The sequence below is a fragment of the Chiloscyllium plagiosum genome, unplaced genomic scaffold (assembly GCF_037043375.1).
Source record: "Chiloscyllium plagiosum isolate Xiang-an unplaced genomic scaffold, Cpla_swu_hap1 HiC_scaffold_21, whole genome shotgun sequence".
In the NCBI taxonomy this organism is placed as follows: Eukaryota; Metazoa; Chordata; class Chondrichthyes; order Orectolobiformes; family Hemiscylliidae; genus Chiloscyllium; species Chiloscyllium plagiosum.
The window spans coordinates 44,955,006-44,974,230 of record NW_028270159.1 but is presented as its reverse complement, the minus strand read 5'-3'; the positions used below and the strand labels follow the sequence as shown (position 1 = coordinate 44,974,230).

The 19,225-nt window shown below is 42.6% G+C and overlaps 1 protein-coding gene across 4 annotated transcripts in view; it reads left to right on the top strand.

Moving 5' to 3' along the window:
• abca2 (ATP binding cassette subfamily A member 2) overlaps positions 1 to 19,225 on the top strand; it is a 559,549-nt gene that overhangs the window by 415,199 nt on the left and 125,125 nt on the right. For 2 of the 4 annotated variants that reach the window (XM_087998533.1, XM_087998532.1), the window contains exons 21-27: positions 326 to 506; positions 870 to 1,082; positions 7,389 to 7,585; positions 9,164 to 9,346; positions 11,353 to 11,528; positions 13,856 to 13,976; positions 15,532 to 15,813. In XM_087998533.1, coding sequence (XP_087854659.1) covers positions 326 to 506; positions 870 to 1,082; positions 7,389 to 7,585; positions 9,164 to 9,346; positions 11,353 to 11,528; positions 13,856 to 13,976; positions 15,532 to 15,813 — 1,353 coding nt within the window. The remainder of the gene's footprint in view (positions 1 to 325; positions 507 to 869; positions 1,083 to 7,388; positions 7,586 to 9,163; positions 9,347 to 11,352; positions 11,529 to 13,855; positions 13,977 to 15,531; positions 15,814 to 19,225) is intronic. The other 2 variants (XM_087998535.1, XM_087998534.1) reach the window with 1 other exon arrangement.

The window sequence follows — 19,225 nt, the reverse complement described above, 5'->3', positions numbered from 1 at the left end:
TGACTTGTAAACTTTTCATTGTACTCATTGGAGTACATGTGACAATGAAAGTAATTCTAGTTTTACATACCTGTCTAGCTTCAACACAGAGATTGAAAATGTATCTACTACTACTTAGTTGCCCAAAAAAAATTGGACAGATTATTCCATTATGTGCTCAGTGCTACCTATTTATTTGGTACTGGTTATTTTGCGGAATGTTCGCATTTCATGTGACCATTTATGGGAGACTGATTGCCATGCAGTGATTAAATGATCCTCAATTAGTCACATGGGAAAGGTAATATCACATGTTTGTCATGCCTATCGTCCAATTGTCTTGCAGAGGAAACTCGTGGGATAGAGGAGGAACCGAGCCATTTGCCCCTAGTCGTGTGCATTGACAAGCTGACCAAAGTCTACAAGACGGGGAAGAAGCTGGCTTTGAACAAGCTAAGCCTCAACTTACATGAGAATCAGGTGGTGTCATTTCTGGGACACAACGGTGCTGGCAAAACCACAACGATGTGAGTTCCAGGCTTGAGAAAAGGCTTTCATTATTTCCCCAAAAGGGCAGTTACTCATTGGCCAAAACAATGCAGTGGCAGAAACTTTGAGCCAAACTTGGGCGAGGAGTCATTCAAAATGAATAAACATCAGGTTGGAAAGAGAGGTTGAGAGAACATTGTAGTAAAACGTTGCTGTGCTCCCTGTGGTGTCTTTTGGAAATGCATCTGCAGTGGTTGAATGGATGTTGGGATTCTTGGTGGTTTCTAATCAATGTGGCACTGTTAGGCTAAGAATAGATTTGTTAAAAGTAAAATGAAAACAAGCAAAGAGAACACGCAGAGATATTCGCGTTGAACTGCTTGATGCATTGCTTTTTGCAGGTCTATTTTGACAGGACTATTTCCGCCCACCGCTGGCTCAGCCACAATTTACGGACATGACATTCGAACAGAAATGGATGAAATCCGGAAAAATCTGGGCATGTGCCCTCAGCACAACGTTCTTTTTGACAAACTGACAGTAGAGGAGCATCTCTGGTTTTACTCTCGCCTGAAGGGGATGGCTGAGGATGAGATTCGCAAAGAAATGGACAAGTAAGCTTTACTGATTTGTTTTGACTGAGATGGGGGTGTGCACTGCTTTTCTCTACTTCCACAATCACACAGCCACACAACATCCAAATTTAATTGTTTTACCTAGTTCAGGATGTGGTCAGCTTTCTCTGCGTTAAACTTGAAATAAAAAAAGATGCACAAACCATGTTTCTCTTCATGAGACTGAAATTGTCATTTGCTGGCACAGAACATGCACATTACTGGATAAAGGCAGTGTCTAATGGACACCCACAACTGTGCGTGTGCTAATCCAAAAATGCGAGAAAACCTAAACCTTCATCAAGTAAGGTTTCCGGGAGTTAAGGCAGTGATGGAGGGTGGACACATGAGGTGCGAAGTACAGAAAGCTCCCTCTGGTAACACTGAGGTGATTTGACCTGTAGAGACTAGTAACCGAGGGCACAGCCTCAGAGTGGAAGGACAACCCTTTAGAACTGAAATGATGAGGGTGGTGAATCTGTCAAACTCATTGCCACAGAGGGATATGGAGGTCAAGTCACTGAGTGTTATTAACGGGGTGGCACGGTGGCTCAGTGGTTAGCACTGTTGCCTCTCAGCACCAGGGACCCGGGTTTGATTCTAACCTCAGGCGACTGTGTGGCATTTGCACATTCTCCCCGTGTCTGTGTGGGTTTCCTCCAAGTGTTCTGGTTTCCTCCCACGATCCAAAGATGTACAGGTTAGGTGAATTGGCCATACTAAATTGTCCATAGTGTTAGGTGCATTTGTCAGGGGTAAATGTTGGGTAGGGTAATGGGTCTGGCTGGGTTACTCTTCAGAGGGTTTTTTGGGCCGAAGGGCCTGTTTCCACACTGTAGGGATTCTATTTCTAATCCTAATTAATACAGATCGACGTAGGTTCCTGATTGGTAAGGGGATCAAGGCTTATGGGGAGAAGGCACGAGAATGGGGTTGAGAAACAGAGCAGACTCAAAGGGCCGAATGGTCTACTTCTATCTTATATACTTTGGCTTGTATCTCTTCTTGCCCTCGACCCAACCCCACCCCATTCCTGTTCATGACCCCCTCATGCTTCCACCCCCCCCATATTCCCTGGTATCCTTATCCCCCTCTGAACTCTCCCGTTCACAGCCTCGTCCTATTTAAATACCTGACTCTGAACCCAATTTGATGCACGTGTGAATTTGAAGCAGTGCATAGCGCATGTGCACAGGTGTCAGCAAACCTGGGAAACATCAATATATTTTGTTGATGCTTTTTGTCTTGCACTCATCAGGGCAATTCACAAGAATACCAATGTAAAGGGAAAGTAACATATACTATACAAGAGGAAAATGCTGATTGTTTGGAAAGCGGACCCTCGGTAGTCGAGCTGTTCCAATGAAGAATCCACTTGAATGTAGCACCTGGAAGATATACACCCACAGTGCATCTTTCAATGCAACAAAATGGGCTTCAGCCATTCCCTAGACTGTTCTCAGGATACTGCCTCAGTTAATCGGAGCCAACTTGCCTGATTGAAGCAAAGCTTAACTGTTAACTGTCAGTCATCATCTAACTGGACATTCTCCATGGAAATGCCTCTACCAATCAGAGGCCACTTGCCAACCAGTCAGCACCACCTCCTGCAGTATGAATATTGTTTTCCTTTTGCGTTGGCATTTGTTTTGAATTTTACAGATGGGTACTAGACATAAAGCTTTCAGAAAATGTTTTTTTTTCCAGCAATAAGCAGAAAATGATTGAAAAAAATTCTGTTTTACAGTCAATTAATGGAGATGAAAAACTTGTTAATGCACTTTTTTTTGTCATATGAAAGTAGAACTGTTTACCCTTTAAAAAGTCCAAAACACAGAGACACACATACGCGCGCGCATGCACACGAGCGGTAAGAAAGAAAATAATATATTTCTCATTGATTTGGGACAAATCCATTGTAGCCAATATTTGAAGGCAAAAATAATGAAGGTTGAAATATTCAGGTGGCTGTTGGTCTGAAACTGGCATTTGCAGATGGTATCGTGAAACACAAGTTGTCTTTAGTTCTGTTCAGCCCCTCAGCCACGCACTCATCTGCCTTAGCCTCCTATTCCCACTCTCATTAGCACGTGGCACTGGGAGTAATCCGGATATTACTACAGAGGACATCCTTTTTAACCTCCTACTTTTGTTTATTCTCTCTGCAGAACCTTGTCCCTTTCTCCTCCTATGTCATTGGTGCCAAATTGTACAACAACTTTCTGTTGGTCACTCTTCCCTTTGAGAATATTCTGCACCCTCGCTGAGACATGCTTGACCCTGGCACCAGGGAGGCAACAAACCATTCTGATGTCTGGCTGTCTGCCTGTGCCCCTGAGTAGAGAGCAGTCAGAGTAATGAGAGTAGAGATAGGAGGATAGGGCAGATGAACGCATGGCTGCTGGTTTTTGGATCATTAAGATCTCTTCTAGGGTAGAAGTGACCTGTAAAAGAAGGATGGATTTCACCTGAACTGGAAGGGGACCAATATCCTGGTGGGGAGATTTGCTCGGGAAGCTTCAAATGAGTGGGGTGGGGGTGGGGGTTGGGGGGGAACCCAAAGAGATAGTGAGAAAAGAGTTAATCTGAACCCTGGTAGAGTAGAGAAGAGGAGCAAGTTAAATAGTCAAGAACAAGGTAGAGAATAAGGTAAGACTAATAAGGAAAACTGCATTTATTTCAAAGCAAAAGGCCTGACAAATAAGGCAGATGAACTCAGGACATGGCTGGGAGCATGGGACTGGGATAGCTTAGCAATTACAGGTGGCTAAACGAGGGGGAGGCATGGCAGCTTAATGTTCCAGGTCACAGGTGCTATAGGAAGAATAGAAAGAGAGAAGTGTATGGAATGAACTGCCAAAGGAATTGATAGAGGCTGGTACAATTTCAGCATTTAAAAGGCAGCTGGATAGGTATATGAATAGGATGGGTTGAGAGGGATATGAGCCAAGTGCTGGCAAATGGGACTAGATTAGGTTAGGATATCTGGTCAGCATGGACAAGTTGGACTGATGAGTCTGTTTTTGTGCTTACATCTCCATGACTTTGAGTGACGTTTTTGGTTAGGGAGAACATTATGGCTGTACTTTAGGGAGCATATCCCTGGCAGAATGTCCAGTGAAGTTATGTAAGTGAAACTGAGAAATAGGAAAGGGGCAATCACCTTGTTTGGATTGTACTGTGGGTCAGGTCAAAGTGAGGATGCAGATGCTGGAGATCAGAATTGAAAGATATGGTATTGGAAAAGCACAGCTGGTCAGGCAGCATCCAAGGAGCGGGAGAGATGACATTTCGGGCATAAGCCTTTCATCAGGAATGTTGGGGGGAGGGGAAGAAGGGGGCTGAGAGATAAATAGGAGGATAGGAGTGGGAGTTTGAGAGGTGAAGGTAGCTGGGAAGATGACAGGTAGATCCCAGCTACCTGCCTTCACAGCTATCTCGCACCCCTACCCAACTCCCACTCCCACCCTCCTATTAATCTCTCAGCCCCCTCGCACACCTCCCCCGCCACACTCCTGATGAAGAGCCTATGCCCGAAACATCAACTCTCCTGCTCCTCGGATGCTGCCTGATCTGCTGTGCTTTTCCAGCACAACACTTTTCGATTTGTATTGTAGGCCCCCCCAATAGTTAGCATGAAATTGAGAAGCAAATATGTAAGGAGATCTCCGATATCTGTAAAAATAATAGGGTTGTAATGGTAGGGTATTTTAACTTGCCAAAGGGCTTGGATGGAGAGTGATTTGTTAAGTTTGCTGGATGTACCTAATAGAGAAGGAGCAAAACTCAACCTTCTCTTTGGAAATAAGGCAGGGCAAGTGACTGAGATGTCAGTAGGGATGCATTTTGGGGCCAGTGACCACAACTGTATTAAAATAGTTATGAAAAAGGATAGACCCAATCTAAAAGTTACAATTCTAATTTGGAGAAATGGCAATTTTGACAGCATTAGGCAAGAATGTTGATTGGGTGAGACGATTCGCAGGTAAAGGGATGGGTGGAAAATGGAAAGTCATTGAAAACTAGATAACCAGAGTCAAGAGACATATGTTCACATTAGTGCAAAGGTCTAGGCTGGGAGGTGTAGGAAATGCTGGATGACTAGAGAAAGTGAGATTCTGGTCAAGAAAAAGGAGGCATATGTCAAGTTTCGACAGCTGGGATTGAATGAATCACTAGAGGAGTATAAAAGCAGTAGGAATATATTTAAGAGGGAAATCAGGAGGGCAAGAAGGGGCATGAAATGTCATTGGCAAAGAGGGTTAAGGAGAATCTAAAGAGAATCAACAAAAATATTAAGGGATAAAGAATAACTAGGGAGAGAATAGGGTCTCTTAAACATCAACAAGGCCATCTATCTGAGGAACCAAAGGAGATTGGCGAGATACTAACCAAGTATTTCACACCAGTATTTATTGTGGCGAAGGGCACAGAAGCTAAAGAATTTGGGGAAATAAATGGTGATAGCTTGAAAAATACTCATATTATAGAAGAGGAGATGCTGGATGTCTTAAAACGCATTAAGGTGGATAAATCCCTGGGACCTGATCAGGTGTATCTATGAACTTTGTAGAAAGCTAGGAAAAAGATTGCTGGGCTCCTTTCTGAGATACTTGTGTCAGTGATACCTGCAGAACACTGGAGTTTGGCTAACGTGGTGCCACTATTTAAGAAAGATTGTAAGGAAAAGCCAGGGAACTGTGGACTGATGAGTCTGATATCAATGGTGCACAAGTTGTTGGAGGGAATCCTGAGGTGCAGGATTTACATATATTTGGAAAGGCAAGGACTAAATTGGGATATTCACTATCACTTTGTGTGTGTGAAGTCATGTCTCACTTAATTGACTGAGTTTTTTTTTGAAGAAATGACAAAGAAAATTGATAAGAGCAGAGTAGTAGCCCTTGTCTATGTGGACTGCAGGCAAGGTGTTTGACAAGATTCTACCTGGTTAGCAAGGTTAGATCACATGGAATCCAGGGAGAGCTATCCAATTAGATACAAGACTAACTAGAAGCTAAGAGACAGGGTGGTGGTAGAAGATTGTTTTTCGGACTGGAGGCCTGAGACCAGCAATGTGCTGTAATGGTCAGTGCTAAGTCCACATCTTTTTGTCATTTATATAAATGAATTGGATGTGAATATAGCAGGTATGGTTAGTAAATTTGCAGAGGACACCAAAATTGGAGGTGTAGTGGACAGCAAAGAAGGTCTTCCAGGTGTAAAACAGGATCTTGATCAGATAGGCCAGTGAGCCAAGGAGTGGCAGACAGAGTTTAATTCAGACAAATTTGAGGTGTTGCATTTTGGTAAAGGAAATCAAGGCAAGACGTACACACTTAATGGTAGAGCCCTGGGGAGTGTTCTTGAACAAAGGGCCCTAGGGATGTAGATTCGTAGTTCCCTGAAAGTACATTCAGAGGTAGGCAGGGTGTTGAAGTAAGCGTTTGGCACACTGCTCGAAATGTCAGCTCTCCTGCTCCTCAGATGCTACCTGATCGGCTGTATTTTTCCAGCACCACACATTTTGGCTCTGATCTCCAGCGTCTACAGACCTCACTTGCTCCAAGTTTGGCACACTTCCCCAGTGCATTGAACATACGAGTTGGGAGGTGCTGTTGTGTCTATACAGGACATTGGTTAGACCACTTTTGGAATACTGCACTCAATTCTGGTCTCCCTGCAATTAGAAAGATATTGTTAAATTTGAAAGGGTTCAGAAAAGATTTACAAGGATGTTGCCAGGATTGGAGGTTTGAGCTATTGGGAGAGGATAAATAGGGTGGGGCTGTTTTCCCTGGAATTCTGGAGGCTGAGGGGTGACCTTTGGGAGGTTTATAAAATCACGAGGGACTTGGATAGAGTGAATAGCCAAGGTCTTTCTCCCAAAACTAGAGGGCTTGGGTTTAAGGTGAGAGAAATATTTAATAGTAATCTGAGGGGGAACTATTTTCATGCAGAGGGTGGTGCATGTATGGAACGAGCTGCCAAAGGAAGTAGTCAAGGCTGGTTCACTCATAGTGATCTGCATTTCTAACACTGGTAGCAGTAGTCCCTATATTGTCTCCTCTGACTGAATGTTACTCTTTGATGTGCTCCATATCGGAAACGTTATTTTCTTGCCCCCCCTATTATTTCCAATTGATGTCAGTTTTAATTTTGTGTCACCTCGTTCTCATTTGCTGACGTGCACTTTGTGTTTCCACTCCTGAAGTTGATAAAGTGAAGGTTAAAAGAAAATTGAGAGTTTGGTTCACAGTTGTACGCTTAGAACTTTGTTTTACCCACTCTTTGTTCCTTGCTTAGAATGATCGAAGACTTGGAACTCTCCAATAAGCGACATTCTCTGGTGCAGACACTGTCTGGCGGAATGAAACGCAAACTATCTGTTGCCATTGCATTTGTTGGGGGATCCAAAGCCGTTATTTTGGATGAACCCACAGCTGGAGTTGACCCATACGCTCGGCGAGCGATCTGGGACCTAATCCTGAAGTACAAACAAGGTGAGTAAGTGCTTTATGCTTGTGAACTGAATAGGTCATGTCTGGTTATCATCTGTGTAAGAGCCAAACTGAATGGCAGCAAACTGAAAAGGACAGAAAATAACTTGAGGAAACCAAATCTGGTGTAATTTGGTATGACGCACAGTATTCCCAATGAACAGCAATGGAGGTGGGTGCGCCCCAGTACGCCAATATTTGCATATTCCTTGGTACAGCAATACTGCATTAAGCCCTCATACACCAATAGTCTAGGAGACAGTAAGGACTGCAAACACTGGATGCCAGAGTCAGTAGATGTGAAGCTGGAAAAGCAAAGCAGGTCTCACAGCATCCGAGGAGGAGGAAAGTCAGTGTTTCAGGTTAAAACCCTTTCTCGGTCCTGATGAAGGGATTGGCCCAGAACATTGACTTTCCTGCTCCTCAGTTGCTATCTGACTTGCTCTGCTCTTCCAGCTTCACATCTATTGACACCAATATTCTTCTTTAGCACCGGCAAGACAATGGGCAGACTTGAAGGCGAGAATGGCGAGCAGTCCCGGCCTGGGGGCAGATGTCAGTCTGTGCCCACAGGATGATGAATAAGGTGCACTTTGCACAAACCGAGCTACAGCCAGCAGGGGTTCGGCTGAGCTGGAGAGTGCGTGGTGAGACTGGCCAGGAGAACATTGGAATAATCGAATCAAGAGACAATGAAGATATTGATAATGGTTCCAGCAGCTCAGTGTACAAGTGGTACCGTATCCCACAGTATATCAATATTGCTGCAGTTGATGCAGCTTTTCATTTGTCAGTACTTGATTTGGTTTGATTTGGCTTATTATTGTCACATATACCAAGATACAGTGAAAAGTATTGTTCTGCTTGCGACCCAGACAAGTCATAACTTACACAAGCACATCAAGGTAATAGAACAGAATGCAGAATATAGTGTTACAGCTACAGAGAAGGTGCAGAGAAAGCTCAACTCTAATATATGAGAGATCTGTTCATTAGTCTGATAACCGAGGGGAAGAAGCTGTTTAGATTAAATTAGATTACATTAGATCTTGAAACTGTTGGTACTTTTGTACCTTCTGCCCGGTGGAGGAGAGTATAACCGGGGCGGAAGGGGTCTTTGATTAAGTTGGCTGCTTTCCTGAGCCAGATGGAGTCAACGGAAGAAAGGCTTATTTTCGTGTTGGACTGGGCTGCATTCACAACCCTCTGTAATTTCTTGCCATCTGAGGCAGAGCAGTTGCCATACCAAGCTGTGATGAATTCGAATAGGATGCTTTCTATGGTGCATCTATAAAAATGGGTAAGAGTCACTGTGGACATGCTGAATGTCCTTAACCTTCTGAGGAAGTAGAAGTGTCAGTGTCCTTTCTTGACTGTAGTGTTGATGTGGATGTATTGAATTTCTCAAAAGTGTTTGGGTGGTGCTGCATTTGTCACTGGCCAGGGTGGTGAGAATGTAAAGGGATCCCCTGAAACCAGGAAAAACTGACCTTGGCGGGGGGGGAAAAATTCCAAGCAGAACCCTCAAAAGAAAAATAATTTTGTGCTCTGGTATGAATTTATCGTTTCTCATAATTGCAGGCCGGACAATCCTTCTGTCCACACATTACATGGATGAAGCTGATCTTCTGGGAGATCGCATTGCAATAATCTCACATGGGAAGTTGAAGTGCTGCGGGTCACCTCTGTTCCTCAAAAGCACCTATGGGGACGGCTACAAGCTGACGGTGGTGAAAAAACAGCCCGACTCTCAAACTAGCCCAGGTATGTGACTGAATTCCTCACATGTATATGATTCAAGTCTGCGAGTGAAGGATGAAGGTAGAGACATGTCCTTTTCTTGATGTAGGTTTATTCACAAAATGCATGACTTTGCTTCCTGCTGATTAAGCCAGTGTCCAAGCAGGCTCTCTTTATACTGATATGAAACTCAACAAAGTTCATTAGTAATAGCCCATTAGAGGGATACAGACTTACTTTATAAATTATTTTTCAGGAGTCCATTGAAGCACGTTATCATCGAATCAATAAATTTACTGCAAGTGGAGGCCAGCCAGTGACTTTGGTGCGAGGGTTTGAGGCTGGACAGGCTGCAGTGTAGGGGTTGGGGGGTGACCTGATAGATGTTTATAAAATAACAAGGCGTATAGATAAGGTGAATGGCAGGAGTCTTTTCCCTAAGTTGGGGGATTTCAAGACTAGTTTGAAGGTGAAAGGAAAAAGATTTTAAGACGACGTGAGGAACAATTTCTTGTGAACTTCCAGAGGAAGTGGTGGATGTGGGTACAGTTACAAAATTTAAAAGAAATTTAGTCGAGCATATGAATAAGAAATGTTTAAAGGAATATGAGCCAGTTGCAGGCATGTGGGATTATGATTGGCATGAACTAATTGGACCAAAAGGTCTGTTTCCGTGCTGTATGACTATAATTGTGACTCTACTCTGCCTTTCGTTGTAATCCTACACATTGTTTCTATTGAAATGATCATCTACTGTTCCCTTTAATGCCTCAACTGAACTCATCTCCACCATACTTCTAGGCAGTGCATTCCAAATTCTACTTACTTGCTGCATGAACTACATTTTCTCCCCATTTCACATTTGATTGTTTTACAAAGCACTTTACAAATTGTGCCCTCTTTCTCAAGCAGGAACGGTTTCTCCCCCATGCCCCTTATGCCACCATTCTTTGACTCACATCCTGATCACCAATTCCATAAATACTTAATTTACTCCTACCATCCCTCAAAACCTAGAGTTGGCCTGTATATGAGGTATGTAAAAAAAAAACAAAGATTTTTCTTTGTCTACAAGTTAAAATACAGCTGTAATTATTATCAACCTTGTGAGATGTGGGAAGTAATACATAAACCAAGGTATCAACATTACATCCTCCATGTTGGGGCCTCAAATTCCAATGAGCATCACAAGATACATTTTATGTCATTTCCTGTGTGATCTGATTAGTGCTATTTTAAAGCAGCCACTTCCACTCTCTCCCTATGCCTGACCTTTGATCTGTGGCCTCTTTTCTCCTTGCTGACTGTCTAACTTTGGGTCTCTTCCCCCTCCCAGACTCTCCAACCCACGCACTCTTCCCTCTCTCCGACTTCTGACTACCCCCCTTAATTTCACTCTCCCACTTGTCGCCCGAATCTAGGCATTTGGCTAAGCACTTAAAAGTACTGTAATGTTGAATTTTTAACTTTCTATTAATTTTTCTACTTTATACCCAAGAAGTTGTACCTTGGTACATTTGTACCCAAGATGGTACCAGGAATGGTGACTCGGTACACTTTTCACTATACTCTTATCCCTGTACTTGAGTACACGTGACAATGAAATCTAATTCTAATTCTCTCTGTCCCCCTGGACCACCCTCTCACTGCTTACCTCTTTGGAACCTATGTTCCCAGAGTTGCAGAAGAGCTGAACTTTTCCTGTCAATGTTTACCTTTTAAATACAACTTTCAAAATTTCTCTTCCTGCTTCTTTCCACTGAACAGCAAGGATTCTCGAGGAGAAAGTGGTGAGTTGCAGCATTTTGAAGAAATGGCTTTAACATTGTAGGAACTTAGCAATGCAATGTCTTTCAACTTCCAGATTATAATGATCTAATTTTTAATTTCTGATCAGGAAGGTTCTATAGAACCTTACTCCAGTTTTGAACATTGATGCACTTGAAATCATGAACACATTCCAGTAACAACATGATGTCCACAAGATTTGTAATGTATTAGATGTTTGTTCTCCACTTTATATCTTTTAGATTCAGGACAGGATCTCAGCCCTTCCTCTGGCTCTTCCTGTTTGGAGACCAAGGTCAGCCAGTTTATTAAGAAGTATGTCGTGTCCACCATCCTTGTCTCGGACACCAACACGGAGATTTCTTACATCCTGCCATCAGAAGCTGTGAAGAAAGGATGCTTTGAAAGGCTTTTCCAGGTGATGACGACTCCTGAAATATTCTCCACCTTATCATTGTTACTGTAGTTGTCATTGTAGAGAACACTTGGTTTATGTACTTTCCTGAACTGGCACTTACTACATGGGGAGGGTGTGACAGGAATTTTCCAGGCCATTTGCTTTGCCTTGCCCCATTTTTTAAAATTCATACACAGAATGAACGCATCACTGGTGAGACCAGCATTTGTTGACAACTCTTAATTGCTGCTGAGCTGTTATCTTGGATACAAGTGAGTGGCTTGCTGGGTCATTCCACAAAGTAAGAAAGAGGCAACCACACTGCTAAGAAGTTTGTGAGAAGATTGTAATATACTGGCCACTGCAGCGGACAGCTGGAACTGACAACCGGAAGCGGCAGATTCAAACCACTACAAATGCCAGAGGAAAGATCACAGAAGCGCTTCACAGGAGGCTCCCTAGCACTGAGGATGTCACCTAGACAGGGGACGAAACATCTGCAACACAAATTCCCAGCTCGGCGAACAGAACCACAACAAACACTGCTAAGAGTTTGGAGTCAGAGGAACATTGGTGCACTAATAGCTCTTCAGCTCTTTGACTGATTCCATCATTCAACAAAATAATAATACATGTGGCTGTGATCTCCACTCTTTGTATGCCGTAATCCTTAGCTTCCTTGGTCTATCAACAATCTGTCCAAATCGGCCTTGATTCAACCTAAAGATCCAACCTCCTTTATCTTCTGGGGACAAGAAATGGTGGCACTCAGAGAAACAGTAATCTCTTCATCTCTGGATTGAAAGGGAAACCCTTTATATTAAACGGTTGCTCCTAGTTACAGTCTCTTCGACATTTTTTGGATGTCCACCCAATCAAAATTTTGATATGTTCCAATAAGATCTCCTCTCACTCTCCTAAGAGGGTATTTTTAAATTTTCTGTATAACCTAAGCCCTTTGTCCCAGGAATGACTCATCTTTTGCTTCCAAAACAGTTATAGCCTTTTTTTCAAATAGGACCAAAACTGTACACAGTGCCCCGAATGTTGGAGGGATATGGGCCAGGAGCAAGTAGGTAGGAATATCTCAGTTTGGGATTACGTTCAACATGGACTGGTTGGACCAAAGAGTCTGTTTCTGTACTGTATGACTCTCTGTGGTCTCACGAATGCCCTGTTTGGTTGCAGTGAAAACCTTCTGTGTTCTTATTTTCCTACAATAAACTACATCATGGTGAGGACAGCAGATGCCCTTCTCTAAATGATTGTTACCTATATATGTGTACTGTCTACAAGGTACAGTGCAGAAATTCACCAGGCATCCTCAGAAAGGACCTTCCAAACCCACCACCACTTCCATCTAGAAAGATGAAGGCAACAGATACATGGGATCATCATCATCTTCAGATTCCCCTCCAAGCCATTCACCATCCTGATTTGGAAATATATCGCCATTCCTGCACTGTTGCTGGGTCAAAATCTGGAATTCCCTCCCTAATGACATTGTTGTAAGCCTACAGCAGATGGATTGCAGTTGCTCAAGAAGGCAGCTTACCCCCACCTTCTCAATGGCAAGTAGGGATGGACAATAAATGCTGGCCAGCCCGTGACGTCCACATCCCACAAATGAATTTTTTTAAAAAGATGAGTTTTTACAACAGTTTGATAGACTCATGACCATGACTGCTGACATTTTTTTTTTAAATTCCAGATATCTTAAATCAATTGAATTTAAAATTTTCCACAGCCATGGCAGAATTTTAACTTAAAAATATCTCAGTCATCTGAGATATGACAGTACAGATCTAGTAATATGACACCCATTTGGACTAGATGTTGGCTACAGGTCACTATTTAAATAGACCGTTAGCTGTGGTCACTGTTCAATGGATTCTGCAATGTACTGTTCAAATAGACTCTGTTTGCTGCCATGCACTCTAGTGTCTCTGTGATCTGTTGCAGTAATACTAAACTCATGTATCATTCTGGACTTCTCCATCTGTTGGAACTTGAATCTAATTTTTATCAGTACAAACTTGAGTCACCTAAGAACATCAGTTGAACAAGATATAAAGTGGTCACATACTAAATCAAAGATCAATAGGCTGGAGGGCAAATCTAACAGGACTAATATGTTGTGTTCCTTCCATTTTGTTCATTGATGTGCTCCAGTAGCACAGCATGTTGAAGAGGTGAGGTCAGACATACACTGGTGATATCTTGTTTATACATTCTGATACAGTGGACTTCTCTGGACCTGTATGGGATGTTACCTCTTGTATCTCAGGAGCACTATTATTTTAGAACAAGATGGCTGACTAAATTGAAATGATGGTTTGCCTTGTTAGGCCCTGGATCTGAACCTGGAGGAACTGAATTTGACTAGTTTCGGTTTGATGGACACCACACTGGAGGAGGTGTTTCTGAAGGTTTCTGAAGAAGACCAGTCATTGGAGAACAGTGACATAGGTAAATATGAAAGAACAAATGTGAAACATTTTTCATTGATTGATGTATTACATTTAATCTCTTTCTGGTAATAACAGTTACATGGCACCTGTTGAAGCAAAAATAATTGCAAGTAGCCTGATGACTTCCAAATTTAATCTACAAGAACCACTTCCACTTATCGATCATCTTCCCTTAAGAAAAATGTTCCTAGGTGCTATGCAGGGGGCAGTCCAGCCTTGACCATATGTAAGACCAGCTTTAATTTTGTTTTAATCCTGTATACTTTCTCCTTGCCTCCATCATCTTGATGATGGTGACATAGGTGTTAATTTGTTCGCAGTTAGCCTGAGGTTTTACCAGACAGAGAGAAAATGCTCTGAGAGTCCCCAATCTAAGTGACCCGTCCCAGAAATGCCCTGCCATTTTTGCAAGGAGAAGAAGGAAACAGGAGTAGGTTATGTTTTTCACATCCATGGTTCATGGGCAGCTGCACGTGTTAAAAGTGCAGCTGCATTCGGTCAATTCAGTTCTAATATTTGAGAGCGGGAAGTCTAAAACACATGTGTATTTTAGACCTAGCAGGGGAAGGTCCAAACATGCCCAAGTTCTTCAGAGAAATCAAAAAGTTTTTTGGAGAGGTAAGGTACTCTTTTTTGAATATTGCCTTAGGACTCCTTTGGGTGAGATTATCATAGAATCCCTACACTGAGTTTGCACTGAGTCTCCAAAAAGCATCCTACCCAGACCTGAACCCCCAGTCCCATAACCCCACACTCCCCATGGCTAATCTACCTAACGTGGACATCCTTGGACACTACAGGGCAATTTAGCATGGCCAATCCATCCGACCTGCACGTCTTTAGACTGTGGGAGGAAACTAGAGCACCAGTGGAAACCCAGACAGATACAGGGAGAATTTGCAAACTCCACTCAAAAGGTCACCCAATACTAGATTCGAACCCATTTCCCTGGCACTGAGAGTCTAATCACTGTGCCCATGTGCCTTCCTTTATATACCCTTTAAGATGATTAAAAGTCAACATAATTCTGCATAAAATGTACAGAAACTCATTGGAGTTGGGTATCAGAGTAATGAATTATTTGGTCTGAGACTTGACTGTTGTACCACACATAACTCTGGGTTTGAAGGTTGCAAGTGCTAAGTCCACACCAGAGACATAGGCACAGAATCTAAGCTGGGAGTTCAGTAAGAGGGAATGCTACATTGTGAGCAGCACTGTCTTTCAGATGAAAGGTTGCATGTGTCCTCTCTAGCACACACAAAAATTGTGAAGAGAAACAGGGATCATTTTCTTTGTGTTTGGTACATTTATCCCTCACTTTAAAAGTTGTTACCTGGCCACTCCCCTTACCACTGTTTGAGAGGCCTTAACGAGTGCAATTGTGACCTTGTGTCACTATGACCCAAGAATAGTTGATCCCCTCTTGCACACCACCCCCTCAAAAAAAATGGCAATAAGTCACAAAAACAAGATTAAATCGTAATAAAGCTACATATCAAGTGAAAATATTTGTCTGAAAAAAATACAATGTTTCCCTTTGTTTCTTGAAGATGACAAAGATTCAGGGAAAGAAGCCTTGCAGACACCACATACGGAGAATAAAAATGGTCGCCTCAAAGACACCCATCCACAAGAAGGTACAAACAATCTGAAAGTGAACATGAGCAATTTGGTCACCTGTGCAAGGCTAAGCCAATCCCAGTCCTCTGTGCACTCCTCCTCTTCTGTTGGTTCTGTCCGAGGTGATGAAATGGGTGGTTATTCCGAATTCTACGGAGACTACTCGCCGCTGTTTGATAACCTGAATGATGCAGACAACCTCAGTTTACAAGGTATGGCAAAAGCCAACGTTGAGATCAGAACCATGTTTTCTATATTTAAAGAGGTAGGAATTGGTCGATGGGGAGAAGGGGCATCAGTGTGCGTTGTTAACCGTATGGATTGAATAGTTAACTGTTTCATTGTTTCACTTCTGATGACAGTACACCATTTTTTTTTGTAGAATTGTTGAATCAGGGCCACAGGTATGGTGAACTTAATCCATTTTTAGTTTTCTGATTGTGAAGAGTACCTCTACCAAATGGTCCATTGCTCCGGAGTGGCCAGTGCATGATATGACTCCAGTTAGATAGTGCACCCAGCTCTTTGTCATCACCATCAGCTCGAGGAATGGACAACAGCAGTCCCATATTCTGGGGATAAATAAAAAGTTACATACTCGCAGTGAACGATTGAGCATATCGTTTTAACCCATAAATGTATTTGCATACATTTCAATGCACTATTTTTGACTTAGGAAAAATGCAACCCTCAGAGGAGTTGGGCGTAATTCAATTTTAAAAAAAAAAAAATTCCCTGTCAAAGAGTTGAAGAAGAACAAGCTCACAGACCTTTGCTATGGGAAGATGTTATGTTGAATCGCCCAAGAAACAAAATGTGGATGGATTCAGAATCTCATGCCATTGATGTTGGTTGCCTCATATTTCCACGTGGATTTTGCAAGTTAATGTATTTTTTAGTTGGCGGTCATACAAACATATAAATCAGGAGAAGGCCATTCAGCCCCTTAGATTGCACTATTCAATAAGTTCATGACTGATCTGAGTGTAACCTCAAATCCATATTCCTGCCTACCCTGATAACCTTTCACTCCTATACGTCGCAAGAATCTATCAACTTCAGCCGTAAAAATATTCAAGGGCTCAGCTTCCACACCTGTACGCAAAGTCGTTCCAAAGACAAAAGACGCTCTGAGAAGAAGTTTTGCCTCGCCTCGGTGTTAAGTGGATCATACCTGATTTTTAAACAATAGTCCCTTGTTCTAGATTCTCCCATAAGTGGAATCGTCTCCTCCATATCTATCCTCCATATCAGGATCCTTTAGCGTCTTATGATTAGGTTAGATTCCCTACAGTGTGGAAACAGGCCTTTCAGCCCAGCGTGTCCACACCGACCCTCCAAAGAGTAACCCACCCAGACCCATTTCCCCGACATTTACCCCTGACTAACGGACTTAAACTATGGGCAGTTTAGCATGGCCAATTCGCCTGACCTGCACATTTGTGCATTGTGGGAGGAAACCAGAGCACCCTGAGGAAACCCACACAAACACAGGGAGAATATGCAAACTCCACACAGGCCTGAGGCGGGAATCGAACCTGGGTCCCTGGCGCTGTGAGGCAGCAGTGCTAACCGCTGAGCCACCGTGCCACCACCTTATGTTTCAATCAAGTCGACTCTGACTTTTCCAAACTCCAGTGGGTACAAGTCCAGCTGGCCAGTCTTCCCTCATAAGGCAACCTACCCATTCCAGATATTTATTTGGCCAACCTTTTGTGAACTGCCTCCAAAGTTATTGCAGCCGGCCTCAAATAGGACGATCAATACTATGCACCAAATAGCTTCCGGAATCCTCTAAGGTTCGATGTGACTGCCCTATCTCTACATGATGCATTACGAATAGCTTGCTCTGCTATTCAATATGATCGTGACTCATCAGTTTATGATTCCAATTCCAGTTCCCATGACCCCAATAACCTTTATTTCCCATACCATGCTATCCACCTCTCCCTTAAAAAAGTTCAATGAACCCACCTTCGTCGCCTTGCGGATTAGAGAGTTCCATACTTGCACAATCTTATGAGGGAAAATAAATTCTTCTCCTGTTCCTTTTTGAAAAAACTGCCACCTAGTTCTAGAAGAGACTGCTGAGTAATAGTACTGCTGTCAATATTACAGTCTCCTGCGTGGTGAGGATGGAAGCTAATTTGCTGCTTTTTGAGTTATTTTGCAGTTCTGCTTTACATAATCTGACAGCACAGAAGGAGGTCATTGTGCCTGTCCCAACCCTGTGACAGAACCAACCAATTAGCCACACTCCACTGCTGTATTCCCTTGGCCCAGCAATCTCTTTTCATCCTCAAGCAGATATCCTGTCTAATTGTTTTGGATGTTTCCTCATCTGTAACCTGTCAGAAATGGCCAATATTTTCATTGGAGTCTGTCGGTGAACCACTCAGAGTAACCTTTGGGCAGTCCGACGTGGGACAACTTGCTAAGTGAGCCCACTCTCCTTGTTAACACCAACAACAGTACAACTAAATTTTGGGGACCTTTCCAACAATTTTACTCAGTTCCTGCACCCCCTATATGAATGGAATAAGTGATACAGTAGTGAAATGTAATGAAGTGGTCACTGTTAAAATTGGCTTCAATTATATTGAAGTGCTTTTTTCCAATAAAACCTGTGCCGACACTGGAGGATAGCCTTCTGTTCAATTCAGAAATCCATTATACTGTGTGGCCTGTTGGCTTCCTATTCTTGGCAATGCTCTGCATCAGAGTTGGCATCTGCATGCAAAATGTTACACTGTGTAATTATTGTCTCATTATATTTATAAAAGCCCATTCTGTGGAGATTGACTGCACAAAATTTACAGCAAGTGGAACACTGATTTTACCATTCCCGTTTCATTACCTTTTCTATTTGGGCTGCAGAAATGTATTTTTATTCTGATTTCCTTCAGCTGATGACATTTAAGCATTCTAAATGAGGCATTAGTAAATGTTGAGACTGGTAGCATTTAGAAAGGAAATTTGCTCGATCGGCATTGTGTCAACACAGAGTTGGGTGTAAACTCACCACTGTGTTTCATCAAAGGGGTAATCTCACAACGGTAATGCAACCATGTTTCTAAACCGACACGGTTCAGAGCTGAAAAACCAATGCAGATTTCTGAGGAAGGGAGTGATAGGTAGGCAGAACTTAGTGCGGTGCGATTAGACACAAACTGCAGAGTTCTGGAAAAGTTCTGAGACCATGGGCATTGTGAAGGCCTTTGAAAGCCAGTGAAGGTAATGTTTGAATCAACAAACTCAAATCAAAGAATTTCAGCAGTAAAAGGAGTGGACACACACTGGCATTCATACAGAATTTTGAAGCTGTAAAACTACGAGGATTGATCAATAGTCACATTCAGCTAAAAGCCCCAGATAGATTCCCAGCATGTAGACCTTTTTCAAGGAAGAATCAGGATTTAAGAAGGAGTCTATGGTTTAAGGAAGCATTGAGGCAAAGCTGATAAATGAATAATGATTTTTGTCACTTTTATTCGCTGAACGATTCTGCTTCTCTTTTAACTGTGTTATAATGTTTGGCGAGTTGCGAACATTGGATTGAAAGTAGAATTTGTGCACACACAGTTCTGGATAACTGAAAGTGTGTTTATGTCATTTGTTTCATCA